The sequence below is a fragment of the Manis javanica genome, chromosome 2 (assembly GCF_040802235.1).
Source record: "Manis javanica isolate MJ-LG chromosome 2, MJ_LKY, whole genome shotgun sequence".
NCBI classification, from domain to species: domain Eukaryota; kingdom Metazoa; phylum Chordata; class Mammalia; order Pholidota; family Manidae; genus Manis; species Manis javanica.
Window position 1 is genome coordinate 134,161,117 of NC_133157.1, and position 27,256 is coordinate 134,188,372.

General features: G+C 45.5%; 1 protein-coding gene across 4 annotated transcripts in view; it reads left to right on the forward strand.

Moving 5' to 3' along the window:
* The window catches only part of DIP2C (disco interacting protein 2 homolog C), a 331,886-nt gene that overhangs the window by 167,322 nt on the left and 137,308 nt on the right, over positions 1 to 27,256 (forward strand). For 3 of the 4 annotated variants that reach the window (XR_012128152.1, XM_073229483.1, XM_036993703.2), the window contains exons 2-4: positions 8,693 to 8,764; positions 10,310 to 10,477; positions 17,915 to 18,025. Coding sequence is in view for 3 of the 4 variants with exons in the window: in XM_073229483.1 (XP_073085584.1) it covers positions 8,693 to 8,764; positions 10,310 to 10,477; positions 17,915 to 18,025 (351 nt within the window). In the remaining variant the exon portion in view is untranslated. The remainder of the gene's footprint in view (positions 1 to 8,692; positions 8,765 to 10,309; positions 10,478 to 17,914; positions 18,026 to 27,256) is intronic. The other variant, XM_036993704.2, reaches the window with a different exon arrangement.

Here is a 27,256-nt window from a genome sequence, read left to right on the forward strand (position 1 = left end):
ATGGGTATTATGTCTTCTCTATATTTCTGATAAAATTCTGTGGGAAATCCATCTGGCCCAGTGGTTTTGTTCTTGGGTAGTTTTTGATTATCACTTCAATTTTGTTGCTAGTAATTGGTCTGTTGAGATTTTGTGTTTCTTCCTTGGTCAGTCTTGGAAGGTTGTATTTTTCTAGGAAGTTGTCCATTTCTTATATGTTTTCCAGTTTGTTAGCATATAGATGCTCATAGTATTGTCTAATAATTTTTTGTATTTCTGTGGCGTCCGTCGTGATTTTTCCTTTCTCATTTCTGATTCTGTTGATGTGTGTTGATTCTCATTTTCTCTTAATAAGTCTGGCTAGAGGCTTATCTATTTGTTTATTTTCTCAAAGAACTAGCTCTTGGTTTCACTGATTTTTTCTATTGTTTTATTCTTCTCAATTTTATTTATTTATTCTCTGATTGTCCTTCCTTCCTTTGGGCCTTATTTGTTCTTCTTTTTCCAATCTCAATAATTGTGACTTTAGACTATTCATTGGGATTGTTCTTCCTTCTTTAAATATGCGTGGATTGCTATATACTTTCCTCTTAGAACTGCTTTCACTGCATACCACAGAAGTTGGGGCTTTGTGCTGTTGTTGTCATTTGTCTCCTTATATTGCTTGATCTCTATTTTAATTTGGTCATTGATCCATTGATTATTTAGGAGCATGTTGTTAAGCCTCCATGTGTTTGTGAACCTTTCTGCTTCCTTTGTACAATTTATTTCTAGGTTTATACCTTTGTGGTCTGAGAAGTTGGTTGGTAGAATTTGAATCTTTTTTAATTTGCTGAGGCTCTTTTTGTGGCCTAGTATGTGGTCTATTCTGGAAAATGTTCCATGTGCACTTGAGAAGAATGTGTATCCTGCTGCTTTTGGGTGTAGAGTTTGGTAGATGTGTATTAGGTCCATCTGTTCTAGTGTGTTGTTCAGTGCCTCTGTGTCCTTACTTATTTTCTGTCTGGTGGATCTGTCCTTTGAAGTGAGTGGTGTGTTGAAGTCTCCTAGGATGAATGCATACATTCTATTTCCTCCTTTAATTCTGTTAGTATTTGTTTCACATATGTTGGTGTTCTTTATTGGGTGCATATGTATTTATAATAGTTATATCCTCTTGTTGGACTGACCCCTTTATCATTATGTAATGTCGTTCTTTATCTCTTGTTACTTTCTTTGTTTTGAAGTCTATTTTGTCTGATACTAGTATTGCAACACCTGATTTTTTCTCGCTGTTGTTTGCATGAAATATCTTTATCCATTCCTTGACTTTTAGTCTGTGTGTGTCTTTGGGTTTGAGGTGAGTCTCTTGTAAGCAGCATCTAGATGGGTCTTGCTTTTTTATCCATTCTATTACTCTGTGTCTTTTGATTGGTGCATTCAGTCCATTTACTTTTAGGATGATTATTGAAAGATATGTACATTTTGCCATTGAAGGCTTTAGTTTTGTGGTTACCAAAGGTTCAAGGTTAGCTTCTTTACTATCTAATCAACTAACTTAACTTGCTTATTAAGCTATTATAAACACAGTCTGATGATTCTTTATTTCTCTCCCTTCTTATTCCCTCTCCTCCACTCTTTGTATGTTAGGTGTTTTATTCTGTGCTCTTTTGTGTTTCCTTTGACTGCTTTTGTGCATAGTTGATTTTATTTTTTGCCTTTAGTTAGTATTTGGTTGGTCTGCTTTGTTTGCTGTGATTTTATTTTCTCTGGGACATCTATTTGGGCTTATGAGTGCTTCCATCTAGAGCAGTCCCTCTAAAATATCCTGTAGAGGTGGTTTGTGGGAGGCAAATTCCCTCAAATTTTGCTCGTCTGGGAATTGTTTAATCCCTCATTCATATTTAAATGATTATCGTGCTGGATACAGTATTCTTGGTTCAAGGCCCTTCTGTTTCATTACATTAAATATATCATGCCATTCTCTTCTGACCTGTAAGGTTTCTGTTGAGAAATCTGATGATAGCCTGATGGGTTTTCCTTTGTAGGTGACCTTTTTTCTCTCTCTGGCTGCCTTTAATACTCTGCCCTTGTCTTTGATCTTTGCCATTTTAAGTATTATATGTCTTGGTGTTGTTCTCCTTGGGTCCCTTGTGTTGGGAGTTCTGTGGGCTTTCATGGTCTGAGAAACTGTTTCCTCCCCCAGTTTAGGGAAGTTTTCAGCAATTATTTCTTCAAAGACACTTTCTGTCCCTTTTTCTCTTCTTCTTCTGGTACCCCTATAATGCAAATATTGTTGTGTTTGGATTGGTTACACAGTTTTCTTGATATTCTTTCATTCCTGGAGATCCTTTTATCTCTCTCTGCCTCAGCTTCTCTGCGTTCTTGTTCTCTGATGTCTGTTCCATTAACGGCCCCTTGCACCTCATCTACTCTGCTCTTAAGTCCTTCCAGAAATTGTTTTATTTCTGTATTCTCCCTCCCAATTTGATCCTTTAGCTCTTACATATTTCTCTGCAGGTCCATCAGCATGGTTATGACCTTTATTTTGAATTCTTTTTTGGGAAGGTTGGTTAAATCTATCTCCCCCAGTCCTCTCTCAGGAGTTGTCTGGGTAATTCTGAACTGGACCAAATTCTTCTGCCTTTTCATGGTGATAGGGGTAGTCATAGGCAGGTAGCGCATGTGTCAGCTGGGAGAACAGAGTCCCTTCCTGCTTGCTGTTCTCCTTGCCCTTCTCCACTGTCTGTGCTGGTTACCCGCACACCAGGAGCAGTCTCCAGGTTAATTTCCTGAGCCACGGCATGCGGGGCAGCCCAGAGCATTGTGGGGAGAGGCAGGCACGCTGGGTGTGCTCTCCTGCGGGGATGGCACCCCTTTGCCCCCTGCCCCAGCTAACTATGTGCCAGCGGCAGCCCCAAGTCTCGCTCAGGTCGCTGCATGCTGGGAGGAGGCTCTGGGAAGCCTCTGTGGGCATGGTCTCTTCCAGGCTGCTCTGCCAGGGCCATACAGGAGGGGGAATGAACGGTAAGCTGCTTATCGCTGTGAGCAGCTTTAGAGCTGCATTGCCTCCCTGGGGGCTGGGGCGTCTGGAGTTCCCCGGGATTCCCAGCCTGGTGGGCTTGAGTGTGCTGGGATGTTTCCATCTAGCTGTGAAGCCCCTGTCCCTTTAAGACTTTCCAAAAGCACTCACTTTTCTTTTGTCCTGGGGGAGCTGGCTGCGGGGACCCACTTGCAGATTTTACTTCTCCGTTTCCCTATTATCCAGCATACCATGCAATGTGTGTCTGCGCTCCCAGTGCGGATTACCAGGGCTGGTTATTTAGCAGTCCTGTGCTTCCACTCCCTCCCTGCTTGACTTCTCTCCTTCCACTGGTGAGCTGGGTTGGTGGGCAGTGCTTGGGTCCCACCAGGCCACCACTTGTATCTTACTCCCTTTATGAGGTGCTGAGTTCTCGCAGGTGTAGATGTCGCCTGGCTGTTGTGCTGTAACTTCTGGTCTCTCTTTTAGGAATAGTTGTATTTGCTGTATTTTAAAAAATATGTATGGGTTTGTGAGGAGATTTCCGCTGCCCTATTCATGCCGCCATCTTCCCCTCTCTCCTTCTATTTTTCTTCTTTTAAATGAAGTTTTCACCTGCTTTGATGGTATGTGCTCATCTTCCCTTTTATTGAGATATGCAGTACTTTGTAAAGACTAAAAACTTATCTTAAAACACACCACATGCACTTGACTATCCAGCAGACTTGTTGATTCCAACAATAAAGCAGAGATTTTCATTTACAGGCTCTCCCACCTCCGATAAGCATCAGCAGGTGCACTGTGTACTTTAGGCATCATTTACATCTTAAATTAAATGTATTATTAATAATTGCCACTTGGTCGAAGTTGGGAGAAATATTTAGAAAGCATAATGTTTCTGTAAGTTAAAAGTTGGTAGTGTCATGGTCATTATGATTTAATTAGGCAGTGGGTGCATCAGAATTTTATCTTGCATACATATGTGCAGGATCTTCCAGGCATTTTGCTTCTAACAGTCCAGGTATTTGACCTGCAGGTGGATTTGTGTGCAGGGCTACAGTGCTTGCTGGAGGGATTCCTGCAGCCCATTGGTCCCACAAAAGGAAGTGACAGTGGTAGAAACGTAACCAAGACACCTGGCCTATCACCTGTCACATTCTGGTGCCATCTGCCCCCGGTATCCACTCCCCACCAGTCCAAAAACCCTTTAGCTGCAAGACTTCTCAGGGCTAAGCCATTGTTTTAGAAAACAGGATTTTCAAAATGTGTATATAATTTGAAGATAAAATGGTGTAAAAATCTTAGTGTGTCCTCAGTACTGTCCAGTCCTCCTTGTCCCTCCAATAAGGGACATTTGTCATCTCTGTCTTTATTTTCCGCTACTCACCCTTATGTGGCAATTTTCTTAGGATGGTCACCAGAAGCTTAAGTTAGGCACTGGTTTACTTCTACCATTAGGAAGGTTTTAAAAGTGAAAATATCACTGTTGTTTGGTCTTTCATTCAGTAAATGCTTAGTGATGGGGTTTGTCTGCTTCATTCACTACCCTGTACTGATTGGCTGGCACATAATAGGTATTAATATATATTCCTTGGATGGATGAGAAAATAAGTATCTTTCCACTGCCTTTTAGGTTTGGAGGTAACATTAGGATGTGCATGGTTTACTCAGGCTGTGCTATTGTTTGCAGCTGTTTCAGATTTGATGCATTTTGAAAAGCAGTGCTGTACTCCTTGTATCCTGGATCTGAAGGGAGTCAGGGTGGACCTCTGATAGGATCAAGGGTTTCGGCCTCTTTCAAGGGAAGAAACAGCACTTGGTCTCCTGGCTGGCCAGCACTTACCATCAGCCCTTGGCTCCGTAAGGCTGCAGGGAGTGCAGTGTGAGCTCTCCTTTGACCCTGACCACGGACCTGCGGGAAGGTGGTCTGTGAGGGGAATTAGCACATGATGCCCAAAGAGGCCCCAACCCAGACCAGTCTCCCATGGGGATTTGTAGGTGGTCTGTACATGCAGAGGGCCCCATTTCTTCCAGGGCCTGGACTCACTGCTGGGTCCTGTCTCCCTCAGCACCCACCTGAGTGAGGGCTGGCCAGTGTGGAGTTAGGGCCCATGCAGCCCTCTCTGCCCAGGCAGGCAGGCCCCCTGCCAGCTCCTGGTTCATCATGAAGCTGTAGGGGCCACTGCACCAGTGATTCCTCGGGGTGACATTAGCTGTGTGGTCAGTGGCCCCGGATGTTGCCGGTGTGTCTTACTCTTGTCCTACCACAGTGAGGCCACAGGAATCATAGCCGCAGGAATCCGAGTAAGACCACTGTCACTGTGGAAAAGATCACTAGGACACGCATCGGAGGGCAGGATGGTGGGAAACAGGAATTTTAAATCTTCTAGTTTAAAGATTCATCTTCCCTCTCCCACCTTGTTCCAGAAGAGCTCTGTGGCCCTTGTGTGTTGAAATTTCACCTCCCCATGCAGAACAGCCACCTCTAGAAATCCTGCCTCCACCCCAGAGTTCCTGTCGGCTGCCCAGGTGGGCCCTGCACGGTGCTGCCAGATGGTCACAAAGGAGTTTATCTAGGCCAGGGAACTTCACTGGGCCAGCCATTAGCTGGGAAGGGCAGGCGCTTGGGAGGAGACCATGAGAGATCAGGGCAGCCGACTGATGGATGGCACCTGCTTTGCCTTCTCCCCCCACGCCCTCCCCTGGAGGCAGTCAGTTGGTGAAGAGCAGGCAGCAGGGTGGGGGGTGGTGGAGAGTGCAGGCGGCAGAAATGCCCAGTGTGTCTTTCCCTCCCTGCCGAATGTCAGAAGTCTGCCAGGTACAGTGGCGTCCCTAGTTGTTTTCTTCAATGAGAGATTCATTTACTTGAGAAAACACAGAATCCTTTCCACACAGACCGATATCCAAAATCTAAGAAGGGTTTCTGGGGTGGGGGTTGGGAATGTGCTTCTTGTCATTCAGCTTAAACACATGATGGCAGTGTCTTGTGAACTTGATGGTGGACGAAATCTGCATGTGTGTGTGAACATTTCCTCACAGAGGTGACTGTCCGGGTCCATCCAGCTGATGTGATGGGGTGATGTCCCTCTGAATCTAGTCTGTGCAAACACATGCACCGTGTCATTAAGCACTCTTTAATCTTGTGGTAAAAGGGCTTGCTGCCTCCCAAGAGAAAGTTTTTTGCCCTTTTTCTGCCTCAAAATGAGTTGGAAGAGGGAGCTGCTTTCTAAGAGTTCAAGCCTGTTGTGCAGGCAGTGTCCTCCTCCCTAACGCGGGCTTCTTAGCCAGGCTCTGAGGGGTGGTTCACTTGGCGCTTGATCTGTAGTTATAGGATGGAGGACGTTCCTGTTTACAAGGGAGTTTAAGTGTGAGGGGCCAGCTGGTGGTCAGAACCTGGATCTGGGTTTGCCTGGGGTGGGCTTGCCCTCACCTGTAGGGCTGTGGGACAACAGGGGCAGCAAAACCCACCGCCAGGATTGGTGCCCATGGGGACTTCTCGGAAAGCCAGCTTCAGGTGAAGAGGAGCTGGGTTGTGGATGCTGTATCCCCAGGACAGCACCTTGCCTAGATCAGGCCTGGTGCCCCTTCTGTATGCAGAGGCGTTTTCCTGCGTGTCCCTGTGGTAACTGTTCTTACTGCCGTGTTACCTGGAGTCAGGTGTGACCCACCCTCTCTCCCTTCCTTCAGGTGGCTCCAAAGGTGTCACCTGAAACTGCCTGTAAGCTGAACATGAGCCAAGGGGACAAGTCTTGTGCAGGACTCATGAACTGACTCTCAGCTGCAGTGGGAGGAAATAGGTGTTGTCACCAACATTTCAGAACAAGACCTGGCCAGGCACTGGTCTCAGGTCTGCAGGGTGGGAGTGGCCGGCCTGCTGCGGCGCCCCTGGACCAGTGGGTGCTGGCCACTGACGACACACCTCTTTCTGCAGTAAAGCAAAGTGTAGCACAGAGCTGGCCTGGTGGTGTCGGGGGGCCTTGCTGGGGCTGCCGAAGCCTTATAAAGCCATCGGCTCCAAGGGAACATCAGGAGAGTTGGCAGAACCTCAAACTCCAAACATGGAAGTGGCTGCTTTGCTGCATAAGGAATTCGTGGCAGCTTTAAGATGGAGCAGACTGACTCCAGAGGGCTATCCACCACCACCAGGCTGCTCCCACTTGGCCTCTCCGGTAGGCTGGCCTCGGACTCAGTGCCTGGAGGCCCATAGCTTCATAGGTTTCCCCTCTGACTAGATGTCTTTGGGGCTGGCAGCCTTGCACAAATTCCCATCAGACCTGCATTTGTTTGGGGTGTCCAAGCATCCAGGAGGACTGGCCACTGGCTCTTTGCTATCTTAGCAGAAGCTGCTTTTCTGCAGGCTGGCAGGTGGGCATGCGGCTCTGCCAGGAGGCTGGACTCCTTCCCCTCAGGCTGCTTGACAGTCTGGGCTCAGCCGATCCACTGCCCTCACCCTCTGGGGTATGAGGGCCCAGCCTTCAGGATTGTTTCTTTTGCAAATTGTTTTTATTGCATCTTCTCCAAGCCAGATATTCCTCCTTGTAGCTGATAAATCAGATGTCCCAGAGTGTGTGTGCATGTGGGATGTTTGGTTGTTGAGATTTTGGACACCCCTGTAAAAAAGAACACCGGATGGGGCGTTTTCCAAAAGTGACCAAACAGCATCATGCCTAGTGGCACGTAGGCACAGCAGCACGCGGAGGACGGGGCAGGGCAGGGGCCACTGACCTACCTTGAGCATCAAAAAATGATTGTCAGTCAATAGCGTGAGGCATTTTCTGTTTATTTCTGTTATGTATAGCTCATGTTTGAAAAGTAGTGCATTTCAAGGGCAGACAGGAGTGCACAGCGAGCCAGGAGGTGGTTAGTTGTGTCCTTTGGATTGGCCAGCTTTAGTGAGCAAACGTCACTAGGAGAAGCAAATTTACCAATTTGTGTGTGGCTTATCATAACTTTTCATTTGTTTTCCAATTTTTATTAAAACTTAAGCTTTTAGCTCTTATGGGATTAATCTTAGGGAAGAAATTTAACAGATTCCAGAAAATTCGAGGGCAAAATCAACACTGTGTGCATTAGATCTTGTAGTTGGAAAGGCTGTTGCTGCCCGAAAGGTTAGTTTGTCCTGGGAACTGAACGTTTAGGACAATGCCAGCATAGTGACGACACTTGCTCCTCTGTCTCTGAAGCTCTGCCTCTGATTCTTGGAAGCACTTTCCTCACACGTTTTAGATTTCCTCAGGTGTCACATTCACTTCCTTTTTTTTACTGTTTCACTTGATCTTAGTTACTTGTTTGCAAAAACACCCTCCCTAGCAGGTAAAGCCCTTGTAGAACCAGTTGCGTTAGTGGAAGAAGATGCTGATCAGTAATGGTTTTGGCATCCTCCACGTGGCCACATGGACAACCCGTGGTCCATTAGTCATACGAGCCACACAGCCGAGCAGAAGCAAATGTGATGCGTAGAACTTAATTCAGGCCCCACCAGAGTGGACCCACCAGAGGGACCAGGGAAAGCATGTGGTGTAGGGTTCTTATGTGACTCATGCAACCATCTGAGGGCAGGGAAGTTCGGCTGACCACGTGAGGCGCTTCCTTGTGCTTTCTGTGACTCCAGGCGGACAGACACGTGGTGTGATTGCACATGGTTTTAGCTGCCACTCAGTGACCCCTGCTGTTGCGGAAGCTGCTCTGAATTTTTCTTACCTTCTCTTGCAGGTGATATCACACAGAAAGGATACGAGAAGAAGAGATCAAAATTAATTGGTGCCTACCTGCCACAGCCTCCAAGTACGTACGCCTCTAGTTTTGAGTTAACTGCAGTGTGCAAATAGACTGCGTGCAAATCCCTCCTGAGCCCCATTCTGCACGAAGGTTGCGCTGTTGAGGTTGCCCTAGCCATGTCTAACTCCCCTGCATGATGGCACATGTGTTCGGTGAATGTACAAGGCACATGATAAATGTGCCTAGTCAGTTGAATAGGTGTTTCATCTATAGAGGCCAAGAATATGTTTGATTACCTTAAAATGCTCTGATCATAAAGAATATGAGGGCATTCATGATGTGAACAAAAATGTTTAGTGAGTTAAAAATTATTGCTATTGATGATGGTTTAAATTATCTGCTATTGATGGTTTAAATTAATCCAGGGTTTTTGCTGATGTCATTAGGTCTGGGGAGCAAATTTAGAAATCTAGAAAATGTAGAAAATTCCAGAAATCCTGCCTAGGATTATGACATCCTAAAGGTTGGCAGTGTCTTGACACATGATCGTAAAGCGATGTGGATTCTCCCAAAGCATGAAATCTCCATCCTAAGTTTTCACATGCACAGGTCTGTAGGGCCTTTTCCATGTGAGCTATGTTCTGCAACATTTCAGGAAAGGGGAGCAATACTAGGCGGGACTGATAACACCTTGGGTCTGTGAGAAGCCTAGTTCAGTTTGAGGGTGACCTTGAAGATTTGCCAGACTTTGGGAACTGCTTGAGGCTAACACAGGTCCTCAAGGAGAAAGGATAGCAACACGTTTAAAGGTGCTGTGTGAGCTGTAGAGCCTGGCTCAGATGCTTCTCCCAGGAGCGGGTGGGTCTGCATGTGCACACAGAGGCCCACCTGCCCCTCTGCCCGCTGAGACTGGCCCAGCAACACTGTTGGTAAGGGGCGTTTCCAGGACTCACTTTCCAGGACATGTGGGTGTTGTGTTTCTGCTGTATGTGTAGTTTGGTTTTGCTTTTGTGTGTTTTTCTTTATTTCCTCCATTTTCTAGAAGTCATTGTGAAGATGGCCTGTTGCCAGGCCTGACTCAGCGGACTGGCTGGTCTTTCCTGTTGTGTGGCTTCTAAGAGGAAGAAACACAGTCCTATCTGAGTGAATTAAAAATAAATCCATTTTTGGTTGGTTGACAACCATGTATGAAAGGCTTTCAGAGTAGGCATGGGGCCGAGGACTAGACAGTGCCCCCTTGTCTCCCAGCAGAGCCGCCATGTGACTGCTGTCCCCATGGGCATGTCCCGAGTCCTTTTGTGCAGGTGGGGCTCCGCGTCCTGGAGAAGGGCAGCATAGCGACCCTGGGCTGGCTGGATCTCCATTTCTGTGCCTTACCAAACAAAAGTGAAACAAGCCGACCCACACCTCTCCAGAAGCTGGTTCTTGAGCCGCTGGTGCCAAGGCCATGGTTGGCTGTGTTGGCTGGGCACAGAGGGTGGCCCCGTGGTGCGTGGTCTCTTGGCTGTTCTTTGTGCCATTCTGCATGGGGTCAGCAGCTCTGCTCGGTGCTGTAACAAATTAAAAAAAACTAAAGTTTGAATTAATTAGTTTTTTTTCAACTTGTTACAGCAGCGAATGGAGCTGCCGTGGTCCGGTGCAGGCTGCAGCCTGGCGAAGGAGCCCCCAGGAGGATGCTGCGCTCGGGCCACATCGGGGCGTGTGACGTCCGAGAAGCCGCCGGCAGAGCGCGGGCGGCCAGCACCGCGGGGAACCGGCCGCTGTTTTACTTTCGTTTCGGTGAGCGCACGTTACCGAGAGGGAGCAGCCCATGGCAGGGACCCGTTCCACACAGAATTGTAGGGCAGCCTCTCTACGGCCACCGCATCCCCTGACCCCGAGCTTGTCACAGACCTGCAACCACGGTCCTCCCGCCGACTCAGGCCCAGTTCTGAGGGTTTTCCATTAAAATACCACATTCTCTTTCGTTCACCATGTAAGAACTTGTTCGTTATGCTTCAGAAGATTGGAGACTGACGAGAATTAGGCTTGAGATGGATTAATGGTTGTACATTGAGCATTGACTCCCCTATACTGAATTTTATTGTTGTTAACAACCATTTGATCAATAAATAGAGAGATGCCCTCTCAAAAAAAAAATACCACATTCTCTTTTATAACCTGTTTTTTCCCAGTTGGACTGTTTACAAAGCTCTTGAGAGGGCTGAACGCATGACAAGTCATGACATTCTTAGAATTGCTGGTCTCCCCCTAACCTTGGTGTCAGAGCCCTGGACAAGGTGAAGCGTGGCGCATTCTGCCTCTGATGCCTGCCTGTGGGGGTGACATCTGCAGCGCCATATTCCTGCCCCAAAGGGTGCTGTTAGGGAGTTTTGAAATAGAAAAACCAATTAATCATATAGCGATTAGAGGCAATGATCCTCTTTGGGGGTCAGAAGTACTTAGTGGACAATATGTTGAATATAAGAAGCTCAAAAAGATGAGATCAATGAACCTTTTGTGGAATAAGAAAATAAACATTTGTATGCTGTATGCTTATCTTCAGGGTTAACCTCAAATAAGGAGCATTGTTTGAAAACCATGTAATAAATAATACAGAGATAAACTTGGCCCCCAGGCTCCCGGAAGTGGCCCCGGCTGTGGCTTCTGTCCCTTCCAGGCCGGCTTGCTGGCGATGTCCTTGCAGGGAGACTGGGGAGTTGGTGAGCTGGTGGTGCACTTGGGCGTTAGCAGTGGGTCCATCCCAGTTGTTGTGAGCCTCGCACCCCTGACACCGAGGAAGAACCCGCTTAGGGATATGGCTTTGTGGAATCCTGAGGCCACTCCATCCCACTGGGAAGGAGAGGGCAGGTAACCCATGAATTCTAGGACTGGAAGATTGGATTCTGGCTGGTTTTGTAGTTTTTATCTACAACCTTTATTTCTGAGAAGTTTCCCTGGGTTAACTATTGCTTGTTAGGTGAAGCTTTGTCTCTGGGAAGCAGAGGAGCACAGAGGGTTCTAGGTCAGAGGCTTCCTGCCTGACAAGCTCAGTCTGAGAAATCATTCTTTTGGTACTGGATCTTCCTGAAAGTATCTTGTTTTCGGTCACCTTTCTCCTACTGTATTCTTCTAAATGGAGCTTGTGTTTTCATAAATGTCACTTTTTGATAACATTATTTTCATTTGTCAGAGAAAATGTTAAAACCTCTCTAGAAAGTATTCTAAAAATACTTAGAAGGTATTGTTTGGGACCCACAGTCATGAGTTAGGACAGCCTGTACTGTGTTCAGCAGATCTTAGTGCTGCCATGCTTCAGCCCAGCCAGGAGAGCCCTCGGGAGACGGGCCATGTCCTGTGTCCTCTGCCCAGGAGAAGTGAATGACCCTCGAAGGGTATCTGTGTGACTTGGTGTCCCTAAAAGATATGTAGTCATTGGTGAGCACAGTGTTGAGTGCTTGCCTAAATCTTAATGAGAAGTGTCAGCCAGAAAGGAAAATGAAAATTGGGCATTTGTAATGGAAGAGGTGGAAAGGATATATTGAAAATCATTTTCCAAGAGGAAATGTCAGTGAGGGGACTTACTCATGGGTGGGCTTTAGCCACATAGTATCTTTTTCATAATCTCTAAACCAAATAAAGCTGGTAAAAACAGAAAATAAGGCCCACACTCTTCTGGGATACCTGAATAACAGTGTCAGCTGCTAGAACTGAGTTTCCACTGCTCTCAGGACGAGGCTGTTGGATGTAAGGTGGTAGAATCCCAGCGTTAACAATAGATAAGGATACTTTCCTTGACCAAAGAGAGTCCCTCTTTCATATAACATGTCTATTAGCTAGATTTCATTTTCCACATGATTATCCTTCAAATTCTTCTCAGTGGTGAGCAATTTATGCAGGTCCAGGCTTCTCCAAGCCCAGCTTGTATCTCCAACAGCCAGGTAGCTTCATGCTTGGTTACAAGGATTTACCCCGACTGTGTAGTTAACAACCTCAGTGCATCCCACCAGCGGGACCCAAGGGCAGGCCATGTGTTTCTTTGTCACCCCTCGGGAATTGGCCGTGGGGTCCACATGAATGCCTTTCCGAGAGGAGGCAACCTGGGTTAGGCTGAACTTAAGCATCTGCATTTGCTCCCGCTGGGGATGGCCAGTGGCCCCCTTGGGGGAGCACGGACATCTGCACTGAAAGGGCTTTGCGTGCGGCACCCCGGTTTTCTTCACTAACTTGAGCCTTTGTGCTCCTGAACTTTGTCTGATGGCTCACTGTTTCCACATGAGGCTTCTGTGCCTGGTTGGCCCTCTGCTATACTTGGTAAGCTGTTTAAGCTCAGCTCACCTGTCACTTCTACAAGGATCCCTTCCCTGGTCCAAGAGGTTAGGAAGACCCTCTTGTCTCTGTCGTCAGACATCCAACTTCTGAAATATTTAAAAATTGTGGATAGATGGTAGCTGTGGAATACTGAGTTCTGCCCCAGCCACCCCATAGAGGTGGACATTCCACAGCATCTATGGAAGGGTGAGCCTGGGTCTGTGCAGTTCCAGGCTGGCTGCTCAGCAGCTGCACATGGGGGCAGAGCTGGGAAACTCACAGTTACTGCCCCTTCACACCCCCTATCCCCACAGTCCCCACATGAGCAGCCAGGCAAGTGTGTCCCAAGGGCACGTGCTGAATGTCCCGGGCTCAGGCTGAATGACGCCTCAGACATGCTACACGCTGCCCATTGCATCTCCTGTCCACACCAGTGATTCCTGCCTGGGGCATACTAAATGGCAAATGGTAGTTCTTAAGTTCTCATTGCTGTTTCTGGACATTATGATATTGGACCTCCAATCACTCCAGGGGTGACTTTGTTATTTAGTTGTGGAGATCAGCTAGAGGGTCTTGGTGTTGAGTTTTTAGCCTGGTGTGGTTCTGTTCAGAGTGGTCATGCGGTGGCCATGTCTGAAACCTTGGTTGGGGCCACAGACCCCTGTGGTTTCAGAGTTTAGCACTCTAGGGGTTGTACTTTTGTCTCATGTGAGGTGAAGAGCTTTCTTGTCTTGGACTTGAGGATGCACACCCAAGTGGATGCTGTTGTGGTCTGTGTTACTCAGAACACAGCTGGCGGGTGCTGCCTGCCTTCCTGTGGCCGGCGGGTTGTGGTTCTTCGTGGCCTGCCATGCTCCTCCGGTGCCACATGTGGTTTGTCCCATACTTCCGTCCCACTGCAAATTCTGGTTTCCCAAGTGCGGCCCTCCCTCCGGGGCTCGGGGGCCTGTGTGCCCGTCCTGACCGGGACTGTGGCACATGGCCTGTCCCTGGGGGAATCGTCAATTAAGTGGTCATGTGGCGGGTGGGGTGCAACATGCAAGGCCAGTCCCAGAAGAGAGGATGTGAGGATTTGCATCAGGGATGCCTATGACTTGATATGGATTCTTTCCTGATTGAATTGCCCTAGGGATTGAACTTTGACAGCTACTGGTGAGCTACCCGCTCTCCAGATGCATCCTAGGTAAGCCCCATCATCATCTTCATACACAGTTTTCTGCTCTACATTGTCTGAGAAATGCTCCTATTTATCACACAGCTGTTGGTTTGATCTGTTGAATGTCCTGCCATTTTTGGTGGCATGTAACCACTCAGGCTCCTCCAGATTGGGGGGCTTCAGGGGAGCACAGCTGAGCCGCTCCCATATAAGGCTTTCAGTGTTTGAGCAGAGTGGGGCCTAACATCCCAGCAGGCTGTTGAGAATGGCATCTACTTTGGAACTGGCTCATAGGGGGTTTTGTAAAAAATCTATGAGGTGAAGGAAAATGCAGAAATCTGAAGTGTCCATCCTGACCACATGCACTCATTGCCTCCCCAACTTGTCTCACCCAACAGGCAAAGGCTGGGCGCTGGGTGTGGGATCAGACACCAGCATTGAGGGGCTCCCACTAGGCCTCAGCCTTCTAGCTCTTACATATTTCCGAGGCTTGAGTCCCTGGTCGAGTGAGATTTTAGTAGGAAAATGGTTGGCAGTGGCTGGGGTGAGAGTATCCTGTGCTCCCCATACACCTACTGTTTTCCTGTCTTGTGCTCTTCTCACTTGAGTCATTACAAAGCAAAGAGCAAATTTCTTACCTGTACCTACAATGGCACTGCTCCTTTTCCAGTAAGTCCTTGGTTGCACTTATTTTAGAAGTAAGCCTGCCAGGTGAGGAGAGCACATCACTGCCTTTATCGCTCTCATGTGCTGTGGAGGGGGGCTGATCTTTGTCCGCTGGCTTCATGTGTTCTGAGCACGTGCCCTCCTCCCTCGGGCTGCCTGCCTTCCCAGTGGCCAGGCTGTAGACGCCTGGTCGTCTGTGGCTCCCAAGAGCTCATTCCCAGGCATGACCTGAACATGAGCTGAGTGGTAATTACATGCTCATTGAGTTACCATGAGGCCTGTCCCAGCCCAGCACCACTCAGATCCTCACACGGAGGGCGAGCAGGCCCTCACTTGGCCCGCTGGGTCTGGTGGCACCAGATGGAGTCCTAATTTTGACTTCCATGTTTGGAGGTTTTTTCTTATCAGAACATACCTTTAAGTTACGACAAATTTTGTTCACAGTGAGGCCAGACACAGATCAGTGATTGAGCTGTGCTCGGATCTGGTTGAAGCTATCCTCCTGTAAGTTTATTCATTTCTTTTGAAAACTTGGGCAGAAATGCTATTCCATCCATAAGAGTGAATGTTCGCATTTGTGTGCGAGGTCAGTGTCCTGAACAGCCATGGGGCCACTGAGGACTGAGTGGCTGGTGGAGTCAGTGTCGCCGTGATGCTTCCCCAAGGAGGCCCATGCAGGCCAGCCCCGAGGGTGAAGGTCGGAGCAGGTCCAGGAAGCACAGTTACAGGTGGAGGCTGAGCATTAGATGCATGAGTAAATCAGGCCCGTTTGACCTCAGTGGCTTAGAAGGTGCGTTGAACTCTGCTTCCTTCCAGAATTGTGCTGACATGCCTGTGAACAGAAAGTGCAAACCCACAGGACCAGGGCCGAGTCACAGTGGCACATGTTGTGTTCTGTGAGGTGGTCAGTCGGTGCCGCCTGTGTGGCCAAGGGGAGAGGGGTGCTGACCAAGCCCTGGACAGGAGCATGTCTTCCCCGGTCCCTGGGGTGTTATTCTTTGGGAAACAGAAGTGAGAGCCTCCGGTCTGGGAACCACACAGTGCTGAGGCCAGAGACACTCGAGGGAGAAGCTCCTCCCCTGCTTAGTGTCTTTGGCAAATGGAGGGACTGAGACTGGAAATAGACCCAGAAAGGCTCCACTTAGGAAGGGAGCTCAGCTCCAGTCCTTCAGGCATAAAGAAAAATAGTGAAAATTGACAGTAAGAAAAGAGAGTAAACAGATATACATAAAGGTTATAGCTTCACAATGACATCAAACTTAGCAGCCACTGACATGAAAGGCAACAGATACAAATAATTTTCAAATAAACATACAAATAGACAAATAATTTTGCAAATTATACAATTTTCAAATTTACAGATAATTTTGCTTAGAGCTCTTGGCAAAAGCAGCCCTGGGATGAACAGCTGCTCCATGGCAGGTATGCCCCAGGTTTGGACCAGCCAGATGAGAGTAGCAAGGGATTCTGTAAGGGCGGTTTTCAAGGAAAAAGAAAATTGAACTAAGTACTGTCACAAGGTTGTCAGCATTTGGCAATGGGGAGGGAAGTATGGGAGACAGTGTTTCAGTTCTGTTGGCGTTTTTTGAAAAGATTACCAACAGGTACATTGAAAAGCAAGATAATGAGCAAAAAGATGCAAATATTAACTCCAAAATGATGGGGAAAAAAATGTAAGAATGGTGTTCCTAGCCTGGTGTTGACTCATAATCCTGATGATGGTGTAGCAGTGGCTGTCATGGCATAAGGAAAAGGCCCATATATTTTCTAAAATGGACAGTTAAGTAAGATTGCAAGTCCATATTTATAAATGGAAATGGAAATGCCAGGTAACTACTATTCTTCCTTACAAGACTTCATAGCACTCTTTGATTTCATAAATCCTGTGCATCTGTTTGATAAACACAAGTAATCTTTTTAAAAGATCATTTTTAAAAGGTCATTTGTAGACCATAACTGGAAGAGGTCTGGTGGCTGTGAAGGTCCAGTCGAGACTGCTGGCTGATGGTGACATGCTCACTGGGTGGAAGAGCTGAGGAGCTGAGGAGCCACACCGTGTGGCTGCCATGTGGGTCTCTTCCTCACAATTCTGAATAGTTAACCCAGCACCTGGGACCCACACACGTGCCATCAGAAACTCAGGTGCAGAAACCACCAGCGTAAGAGGAATGTTAAACCCCAGGGACAGATAAATAAGTCAGAGCCACCATGAACACCAGCCACTGAAACAGATATTTGTTAAGATTTGTGTTGCTGGCTTACTTTCCATTAAGCATCTGGTTCAGTCAATGTATAATGCTCAGGGCCCAGAACTTCTTTATTTCTGGACTGGGTGATGAAGTCTTTTCTGTGGTATTTTAGTGAGATTGTGCTTCTTATGACTCTGGCTCTGAAGTCTAATAGGTATTGTGATTGCCAGATTTAGGGCAGGTTTTGACCAGAACCCATTGAATCATTTTTATCTGACCATGTTAACATTTTTGGCTAATTCATCAAAGTCGTACCGAAACACAATTTGTTCAGTTATTTTGCATGAAATAGGGTAAGATTCCAGAAAGTTACAATTTTAACTAAACAGTGATGGATGTTTATGCTTAATCCTGAATTACATTGTTAAACTATCCTATAAGATTTATTTTAAAGTTAACTTTAAACCTTATAGTCCCAATATAGAACTTATATAGCCTTTGTATTAGCCTTACATATGTGTATCACTTGCTTGTAACTTGATTAAAAAGATCATAACTTGATTCTGTGCTCTGGGCCCCATTTTTCTTATCCAGACTCTGAAGTTTTCCATTGTTGCTTGTGGCTCACTTTGAGCCCTTTCACATGATGTGGTAGATGTGCTTAGTGTGGCGGGGCCTATGCTGTGTCTCTAAGGGCTGTTGTGTTGGACACAAGTCCCCACTGCCCCCCAGAATGCATACCCCTCCTGTTCATCATCCAGAACATCTCCAGGACCCCACACCCACGTGCCTCTAGCTTGGCTATGGAATTCAGTGAGTCAGGGCTTTATTCCAGCACATGATGTGACCACAAGGTAAATTAACTCCGGCTGCCAAGTAAAGCCTCACCTTACTTTGCTATTTCCCTTAACCCAGGGGTGGATCAAGCGTTGCCTCCAGAGCGCCGGGCTCCAGTTACTCCTGCCTCCTCCTCCCGCTATCACCGCCGAAGGTCCTCAGGGTCACGAGATGAGCGCTATAGGTCAGGTAAGGCACCACCTGTGGGCATGAGGTCCCAAACAACTGAGTCTGTGATGGTATTGTGTTTGCAGCCTCTATGTTAGCACGAGGCAGATGTGTGAGTCTGAATGTTCCTATGGTTGGTTGTGTGACCCAAAAATGCTGACACCCTGCCTCACACACACTAAAATTCCATAAATAGTAATGCTTCACATTTCTAAAGATGATGTCCACTATTTTAGAATTTTATAAGTTAAAAATTAGTAATCTCTCATGAGTCCAACTTTGTCCATGTTTGAGGTATCACTCTGACAATTTGGTTTTACTTCTCATATTCTTGGTTCTAGTATAACTTTTTCATTCTCTCAACCTCAGTGATTTCTGTTTTTCAAGTATAGCTTTCAAAAAAGAAACAAAATCCCTTAAAGTTCATAGGTTCTATGTTTATTCCTTTGTGTTTATGATTATGCATACAAGAATGCTACCTTGGTAATTCCAATTTATTGCAGCCATCACCTGGGCTTGGCCAGTCTAATTTTGTTCATTCATTTAGCATCTGAAAACTTGTACTGTGATTAATATTTTAATTATTTTTGAGAGGTTTTTTTCCAACATCTGAATTATAGTTGCTTTTCCCTGCTTCTCTAGTGGCAACTTTTAAAGGAAGATTATTGGTAAGTGTTGCTGCTGGACATAGGTTCAGGGCATGTGTGGATGCTGCTGGCGGTCAGAATCATAGCACTGGTGGCTGCCCCATGCAGCACTTTTCTAGGCACCATCTCACTTAGTTTTTAAAACAAACAGGTGAAGTAGCTCAGCCAGGCACTGTGTGGTGTTTGGCTGAGCCTCAGTTTCATAAATCTTCCCATTATCGGGGTCTTACGAGATAAGCCACCCTGTTTCCTTTGGGCAGTGTCTGTCCCCCTGCTGGCCCTGCTCTCTTCCTAGGAGGTACAAAGGGGTAAGGCAGAAGTTGGCCATCAGGAGTCCTACCTGTGCAGGCAGGGGTGGACTTGAGAAACAAGGAGGCTGCCTCCTCCACCCTCTTGGGGGACTCAGTACCTGGACAGCATGTGGAGAGGGACACAGACAGGCCTCGTCCCCAAACCCACCTTCTATCTTTTCAGAGTCATTTCCCACTCAGCACATATCAAGAGCCCATCTTACTCATTCAGGCATATCAACAGCCCTTTCAGATAATTAGAAGAGCAGGGGCACACACACGTGTGTCAGCTTACGGGGACCTGTTTCCATTGGCTCCCTTATCTTGACACTGCTGTGCTGGTGTAGACACATGCACAGTCACACAGGTAGACATGCAATGGATACATGTAAACACACGGTCCCATGTATAGTCGACATGTATGTAGACGCATATGCAGGCACAGTCGCAGGTAGACACACATGGATACACATGTGTAATGGATTGTACATATGTAGACATACATGTAGACACACAGTAGTCACACACAGGTAGAGAAACACAGATAGGCAAACATGTAATAGGTTATACGCATATAGTCATACATGTAGACACATGTAGAAATTCATATAGACACAGTAGTCACACACAGAGAAACAGACACACAAAGAACTATTTACATGTAGTCATACCTGTAGAGACAGAGTAGTCACATACAGGTAGATACATGCATGTAGACACACATATACTAGGTACACGTGTAGGTATATGAGGATGTGTTTAGTAGCATCAGTATCTTCATATCTCATAGGAATTGGTTAAATGTCTTATTTCCATTTTATAGATGAGAAAACTGAAGTTCAGGTGCTTTGTGATTGTTAATGACACAGGGAGTAGTAGCTCATTGTCAAAATGGGATGCACACCTAGCTTGTTTGCCTACATAATCTGACTTCTTATACCCATAGCTTATGTCATGTGTCTTTCTCTAACCTCTAACTTTGTGCTAATTTTTTAAAATTTAGATGGAAATTAAATCATAGTACAGTATTTCCTACATTGTATGCCTTCCCAATGATGGGGGTGGGGATGGTAACCCTCATGTCCATGTGGCCTGTGATGCGGTGTGCCGTCTTTCTCAGTCCTCCCAGGTTATCTTGGGGGATATGTAGGGGCAGGTATGGTTGCCCCACTATTTTTCTTTTCTAGTAAAATCCTGAGGGAGGCTAACGCAGTAGGAATCCTGGAGGTGCTCTCCACTCAACTCTGCAGTTACTTCTGCTGTGCGGAGCAGGGAGAAGCACAGGGTCAGGGGCGAGACTGAGGAGCAGGGTGCAGCCCCAGGGGTTAGTTTTACTGGTCAGTAGAAATGTAGCCAGCACAGCCTTCTGAAAAGGAGACCGGCCTGCACTGGGAGAGCCCACCTCAGCCCCTGCCTTGGAGTCACTACTAGGTTCTCATTAGTGTCACTGTGAGGCAGGGAAACTGTGACAAACAGTTAGTGTTAGTTCTTTCCCATCAGCACTCCAGCCATGAGACGAGTCAGTGCCCTTGGGTGTGGAGGTATGGAGAAGGTGGTTCCTTGTCAGGCTGAGTGACGTAGGTGAAAGGGTGGGTGCCACACATACAGGTTGTATGTCTGCGTGGACAGTCTCCAGGCTGCCTCTGGAGACTCAAGGTTTCTGTGCGTAGGTTAAAGATGGTGGAATTTGCCTCAGCTGTTCACTTACACTGGAGAGAAATCAGAAAATCCTATAGACTCCTTGGAGTGTCATATGGGATGTGGAAAATGTTAGTCCATGAATAGTCTTCTGATTTTTAAAAATGTGCACCCCTCTCAATTTTAAATGAATTATGACTGCTTAATTTACATATGGAACAAACATCCAGAGGCCCTTCCCAGATGCCAAGGTTCTCCTTTTCTGTAGCCAACCCTGAGTGCCCCTCCTCATATACAGGGCAGCCGCCCTAAAGGAAAGCGAGAGGGGCCTGGGGCCATTACTAGGGCCCATTTGGTCATCCCACTTAGCACCTTATTCTCTGGTATTTCCTGTTAAAGTAATCTAGTCATTTGTTTCCTTAGTTGTGAGACCTTCCACTGGTGCACAGTAAGTTTCTTTTCTTAGAGTATATCCTCGTATGTCATCTTTAAAAATGTGGTATGAAATCTTAACACTTATTTTAGGGTACTGCCACTGTACATGTTTTATGAATTTCTGGTTCAGTTTCTCCTGAGCTGGCATGGAAGGTGTAAGGCATTCAAAAGAGAAAGGTCCGTGGCCCTCAGGAGACTGCTTTCTGAAACTCTTTGGCCACTTAAGTCGCAGTAGAGTTATTTTGGTTTCTTCAATAACCAAATTATATCAGCCAAGAAGTAATTCTGTTATCTCTTGGATAATTGACCCAATTAGCTATCAATCTAGTCAGCCTTATAGCCTCAGATTTAATCTCTCCTGGCTATGTTTTTCCATTGACATTATGTTGTAATGAATTCCTACTAGAATTGTCTGTATTAGTATGCACCTCTCTTCTTTTTAAATAACTTTATTTGGAAACTTAAATTTGATCTGGCAAGTGTGTAAGTGAATGGATGAGCATTTACAAAGTACTTAGAAAATGCCAAACTCTGTATTAGCCACTTTGTTACTTTTACTTGATAAAGTCTGAATTAGAGCTTTGAATTTTTATTTATTAACACTCTTGTTCCCTCAACCAAAAATCCTAGAAAATAAAATTTTGTTTTGTTTCCATTCCAGCCAAGTCCAACTATGACTAAGAGGAACATTAAAACTGACTCGCAGTGCACAATTTCCTGGTGTGTTCAAGATGGTTGTTTTGTCTTTATATGAGCTTAGGAGCAGCCTCACTTGTGTGCATGCGTGGACAAGGCAGCCACCTACCTGACCCACCCTTGACTCACCTCAGGTGGATGTCACTGTCAGGGGCTGTCTTTCCCCTGGACGTGACCTCATATGGAGTCAGGGGACCCGAGGGCCTCAAGGCCCTTTCAGGGGTGTCTGTGAGGTCAGACTAGTCCCAGATTGCACTAACCCATTACTTGCCTTTTCTGAGTCTTTCATGAACATACGGTGGATTTTTCCAGAGCCATCGTTCTGACAGCAGGTAGCATCTGTGATTGTGAGGTCTTGTGACAAGAGCATTTCAGTTTACTTTCCAATGCTATAAATATCAAAGTATCGTCCCAACAACAAAAGCTTTTGAAGGTTTTCAGCAATTTTTAGGAGTTAAAGTCTTCCTTGGGTCAGAGTTTGAGAACCATTGCTATGAGACTTATAGAAATGTAATCCTTTTTTTAACAAGTTGAGAAAACAGTATGAACTAGAAACTTCTGTGTCTGAACCTATTGCTGAGGCTGATTTTATGCCGATGACAATTTAAGGTCTGAAGCATAGCAGTGGTCCATGTCTGGGAATAAGGGTGTGTGTCCTGGTATTCATCCAGAAAGTGGGCAGATAATGTGCGCTGAGTACTCTACACTCACTGTAGGTGAGACAAAAATGTAGAAAATGATGTTCACTTTCATAGTTTATCTTCAGTAAGTTCCTCCTTGATGCTAAAGTTTAATTTTATAGGTGAAAGGTTTATTTTTCTCTAGTCAATTTCAAATTCACTCGTTTTGATGGTGGTTCCCAACTCTGTGACCTGTCTTCTCTCTGAACACTTCAATTTTTTCATTAGTTTACTTATTCTGGCATAAATCAAGAAATAACACATTTTCTTCCACTGGAGTAAGAGAGAGGGACACACTAAATCAGACTGCATGCTCACCTGCATACCCCAGGAAGGACAGATTCCATCTGTGCAGAGGTGAACAGCTGGACACAGGAGCCAGTACCTATGTGGGACTTCTTAAATTTAACATTCAGCATTCACTTCCTCTGCTTTACTAGCCATATTTTAAGGTACATGGCTACTCTACTAGGCCATGCAGAGATGGAAATTACCATCACAGCAGAATGGTCTCATTCACAGCTGTTCTAGGGCCAGTTGTTGGAAGGTAGGGAAGAAAAATGGAAGGTGCAGCTGGAGGCAGATCATGAAGGCCTGTTTGTCCAAAACTGATGAAAATGAACTCAATCTTGATACCTGCACCTTGCCATTTAAACAGAAAATGTCACAATCAGATTTGCATTTAGAAATATCAAAGGAAAGGGTAGAAGGGTTGAGGTAGGTGGGTTCCTGGCTAGAAGCAGAGACATGTTATGAGGCTGTTGTATTTCATGTGGAAAAAGTTATTAGTCAAATTGTGTGGGATGCAAATGATTTCACTTATTTGTGGAGTATAAAAACAAAGCAAAACAGAAGGAACAACATAGCAGTAGACTCACAGACCCTGAGAAGGGACTAGTGGTTACCAAGGGGGAGGGGTTGGGAGGAAGGGAATGAAGGACAGGATAATTCACAATCACAATATATGTTGGTTACGGGGATAGTAGTAGTACAGCACAGAGAATACAGTTAATGATTCTATAACATTTTACCATGTAGATGGGCAGTGACCACACTGGAGGGGGTGAGGACTTGATAATATGGGTAAATGTTGAACCATGGTGTTGTGTATTTGAAACCAACGTAAGATTGTATATCAATGATACTTTAAAAAAATGTGTGGGATGTACCAAAATGGTACATAGAAATTGATAATCTAAAATATATTAGGTAAGAAAAAATGCTGGAAATGGAAGAAATAGGGTTAAAACTTAAGAAGTTGGAAAAGGAAAGTTGAGTCCACATAAAGGAGAAATGAGGGAGTAATAAAGAGGGCAAAGTGGAGCAGAGGACAGACTCATTTCCACTCCAGCGTAATGGAAGCATGGAAGTTGCCACACCTGTCCTAATGGCAAGAAAATTAATAGGAAACCAACAACCCTTCTTTGATCCATCAAGGAACCAAGGTCACTGGCAAACCACCTCCCCAAACTGGGAGTGGATAATCTTACCAGAGAGATAGGAAACACTAAGAAATGTCCCATGACAATGCTTAAAATAGAAGTCAACTTTTGTGCTTTATCTTGATTGGGATAGTGGTTCTCCAGCTCCATTTACCAAACATTTATCAAGCATGCTTAAGATCTGAGTGTTTCACTATGTTTTATACCCTCTTCCCCAACCTATAAACTAATATTGATCTCTACTTAATAAATTTCCTTTTCATGGTGGTATTACTTAGAAATTACAAAACTGTTTCTGTATCTCTCAGGCTTACACAAATTAGTATGTTGAGGATAATAAGAGCTAGGTTTCTTTTTATTTATTTATTTATTTATTTATTTATTTATTTATTTATTTATTTATTTATTTTGGTATCAGTAATCTACAATTGATGAAGAACATTATGTTTACTAGGCTCCCCCCTTCAACAAGTCCCCCCCACATACCCCTTCACAGTCCCTGTCCATCAGCATAGTAAGATGCTGTAAAATCACTACTTGTCTTCTCTGTGTTGTACAGCTCTCCCTGTGCCCCCCACACACTATACATGCTAATCGTAATGCCCCCTTTCTTTTTCCCCACCCTTGTCCCTCCCTTCCCACCCATCGTCCCCTGTCCCTTTCCCTTTGGTAACTATTAGTCCATTCTTGGGTTCTGTGATTCTGCTGCTGTTTTGTTCCTTCACTTTTCCTTTGTTCTTATACTCCACATATGAGTGAAATCATTTGGTACTTGTCTTTCTCCGCCTGGCTTATTTCACTGTTTTCTTGAATAAAAGGGTTAGAATAATGGAAAAGTTAGACTAGAATGAACCATACAGTGTTGGATTGAAATAAGAGGTGTCAATATGACCTTGTGGCTTTAGGTAGATATAGATATGGATTGCACTGTAGATAGATGTGGTTGTGTGTGCATTCTGTCTGCTCAAATGCACTAGCTCCTATAGCAGTGAGCACACCAGGTGCCTAGATCTTGGTTTCTAAATACTGGTCTTCTCTAAAGGAGCCAGGTCTCTTGATTTCAGAGCTCAGGTAGGAAAGGACAACATGGTTCTGGGACAAACACTGCAACAGAAAGTAAGAAAGTGCTTAAAAAATGATGGGACCTGACAAAAGAACACAGTGGCCAGCTTGGAGGGGATCTTGTGAAATCTGGGGCTGTTAGAGCCTCAAAATAAAAAATAACTATTAATTCTAAGCCATTAGGTAGACGCCAAGAGTACATATCAACACACATAAGAGAATGAGTAGGAGGCAAAATTAATAACAATTGTTTTTAAAAAGCAGATGTAGGAGGATGTCATGATTTAGAAGGAATGCTGGAGTTAGGAAATCGCCAGTGGTTGCCAACACTCGTAGGAGGGCACTAGATGAAGAGAATGTGCATGGAGTGGGGAGGTCACATCTTCACTCTGGAGGAGCCTGGCAGTCACCCCTTAGCAAGAATCAAGTTCAGCACCACCAGGAGACAGACCACCTGGGGTCCTGTTAAAACCTGTGATCTGAGTCTAATCACAAGGAAGTATCAGAAAATCCAAGTGAAAGGCACTCCGCAAAAATCACTGCCTACATGACTTAAAATTGACCATTTCAGGAAATTCAAATCTAAGACTTCCAAATCCAAAGAGTGAGAAAGTGACAAACAGATGCATCTGGACCTGGGTTTGGTCATAGACTAGGAAGGTTAAATAACCACAGAGGAAATTAATGGGACAGTTGAACTATTAGAAATGGACAGTAGATTAGGTAGCATTATTATATCATGTTAAATTCCCTGATTTTGAAAATTTCTTACATAAGAAATGTGTTTATTCTTGGGAAACACGTTGAAATTTTATACAGGAGCATGGTATCTGTAGTTTATTTTCAAATGATTAGCAAAAAAAAACAAAGCAGTGGGGTCAAATGTAAACAATTGGTGAATTTGGGTCAAAGTTATATAGCAGTTCTCTGTCGTATTCTTGCACATTTTCTGTAAATTTGAAATTATATCCAAAAAATTTAAAAGGAAGAATATATAAAAATCAAAGTGGTTAATATGGAAGAATTAGTGTACTCTGTCTCATCGAAGAACCCTTTTGTTTCACACCATGATTCATTGTTCAATCATTAGTTTTTATTCTGGGAGTTTAGGAAAAAGTGACCATAAACTAGGTTTTTGTGTTATAGCACTTGGAGTCTAGTTGAAAGAAAGAGGGGTATGCACAAAAGCTGAACAGAACAGAGCAGTGGGGTCCGATGCTGTGTTGTGCTCCTGGCCGAGGGCCAGGGAACAAGCTCTCTGGTTCCAAGACCTTGGCTCTGCTTTTCGTGTGGAGCAGCCAGTCTGCTCTACACGTAGGTGTGGCTCTCCCCAATGAAACGCCACCAACAAGAAGAGCTGGAAGGCACACCTGGCCCATGGGCTGCACTGAGGACCCTGCTCTCAAGTGCTAACGGGGTGTAGGAACAGCCAGGTGGCAGTGGTGGAGGGTGTGGGCCCTGCAGGTGTGAGAACTGGGGAGCTTCGCACCTCTGCTTCCTCCTTTGTGAAATGGGAACCCTAAGATGGCCTCCATAGAACTGTGTGAAGGTGAGGTGCAGCCGTATGCTGCTGACTGCTACCTCCTAACTGGTTTCCTGAGTCCTCACAAAAGCCAGAACAATCTTCCAATGTGGAATCAGATCATGTCACCCCAAAGCCCCCCATGCTTCCCCATCACAGAACAGGAGCCAGGCTGATAACTGGGGCCCCGACTGTTCCTCCCTGTGCTGTCTCATCCACAGGAAGGGTCCTGCAGGTCTCCTGGGGCAGACTCCACTCCAGGAGCCCCTCTCTGGCCTCGCCACTCAGCAGCCACCCAGTCAGTGCATGGGTGCTGCTTCAGTCCCTACCCCCTCTGATTGTCTTCTGTGAGTGTCTTGCCCGTTAGAGAGTGACTTGCATGAGACACGGTTCCTTACCTGCTGATTCTCCACAGTAAGCGCAGCCTGTGGGCTACTTTACAATGTAGGCATTTGGGAAATGTTTGTGCGGTTAATTGAATGGGTTAATATACTCACTAGGCCTGATACATAACTGAGTGCTTGGTAAGTGTAGCTAAAATCTTACAAATGACCTGTGATATGTACATACCTCCCTTGCGGAACATTGAAATGAATTAGGAGGCTTGGAAATGTGACCTATGAAGAAATATTTGAAGATCAAGGTCCACTCACCCTCAGAAAAGAAAAATGACATAGCAATTTGCAGCCACTCTTTGCTTATTTATACAGATTCTTGGGTAATAAAATGAATAACAAAAAGTCTGTCAGTGAATTTCACTGTTTTCTTACTGGAGTTTTCAAGCTGGCCAACTTCCTCCCTGACCTATCCATTTGTGACAGGTTCTGTAGGATAAACTAT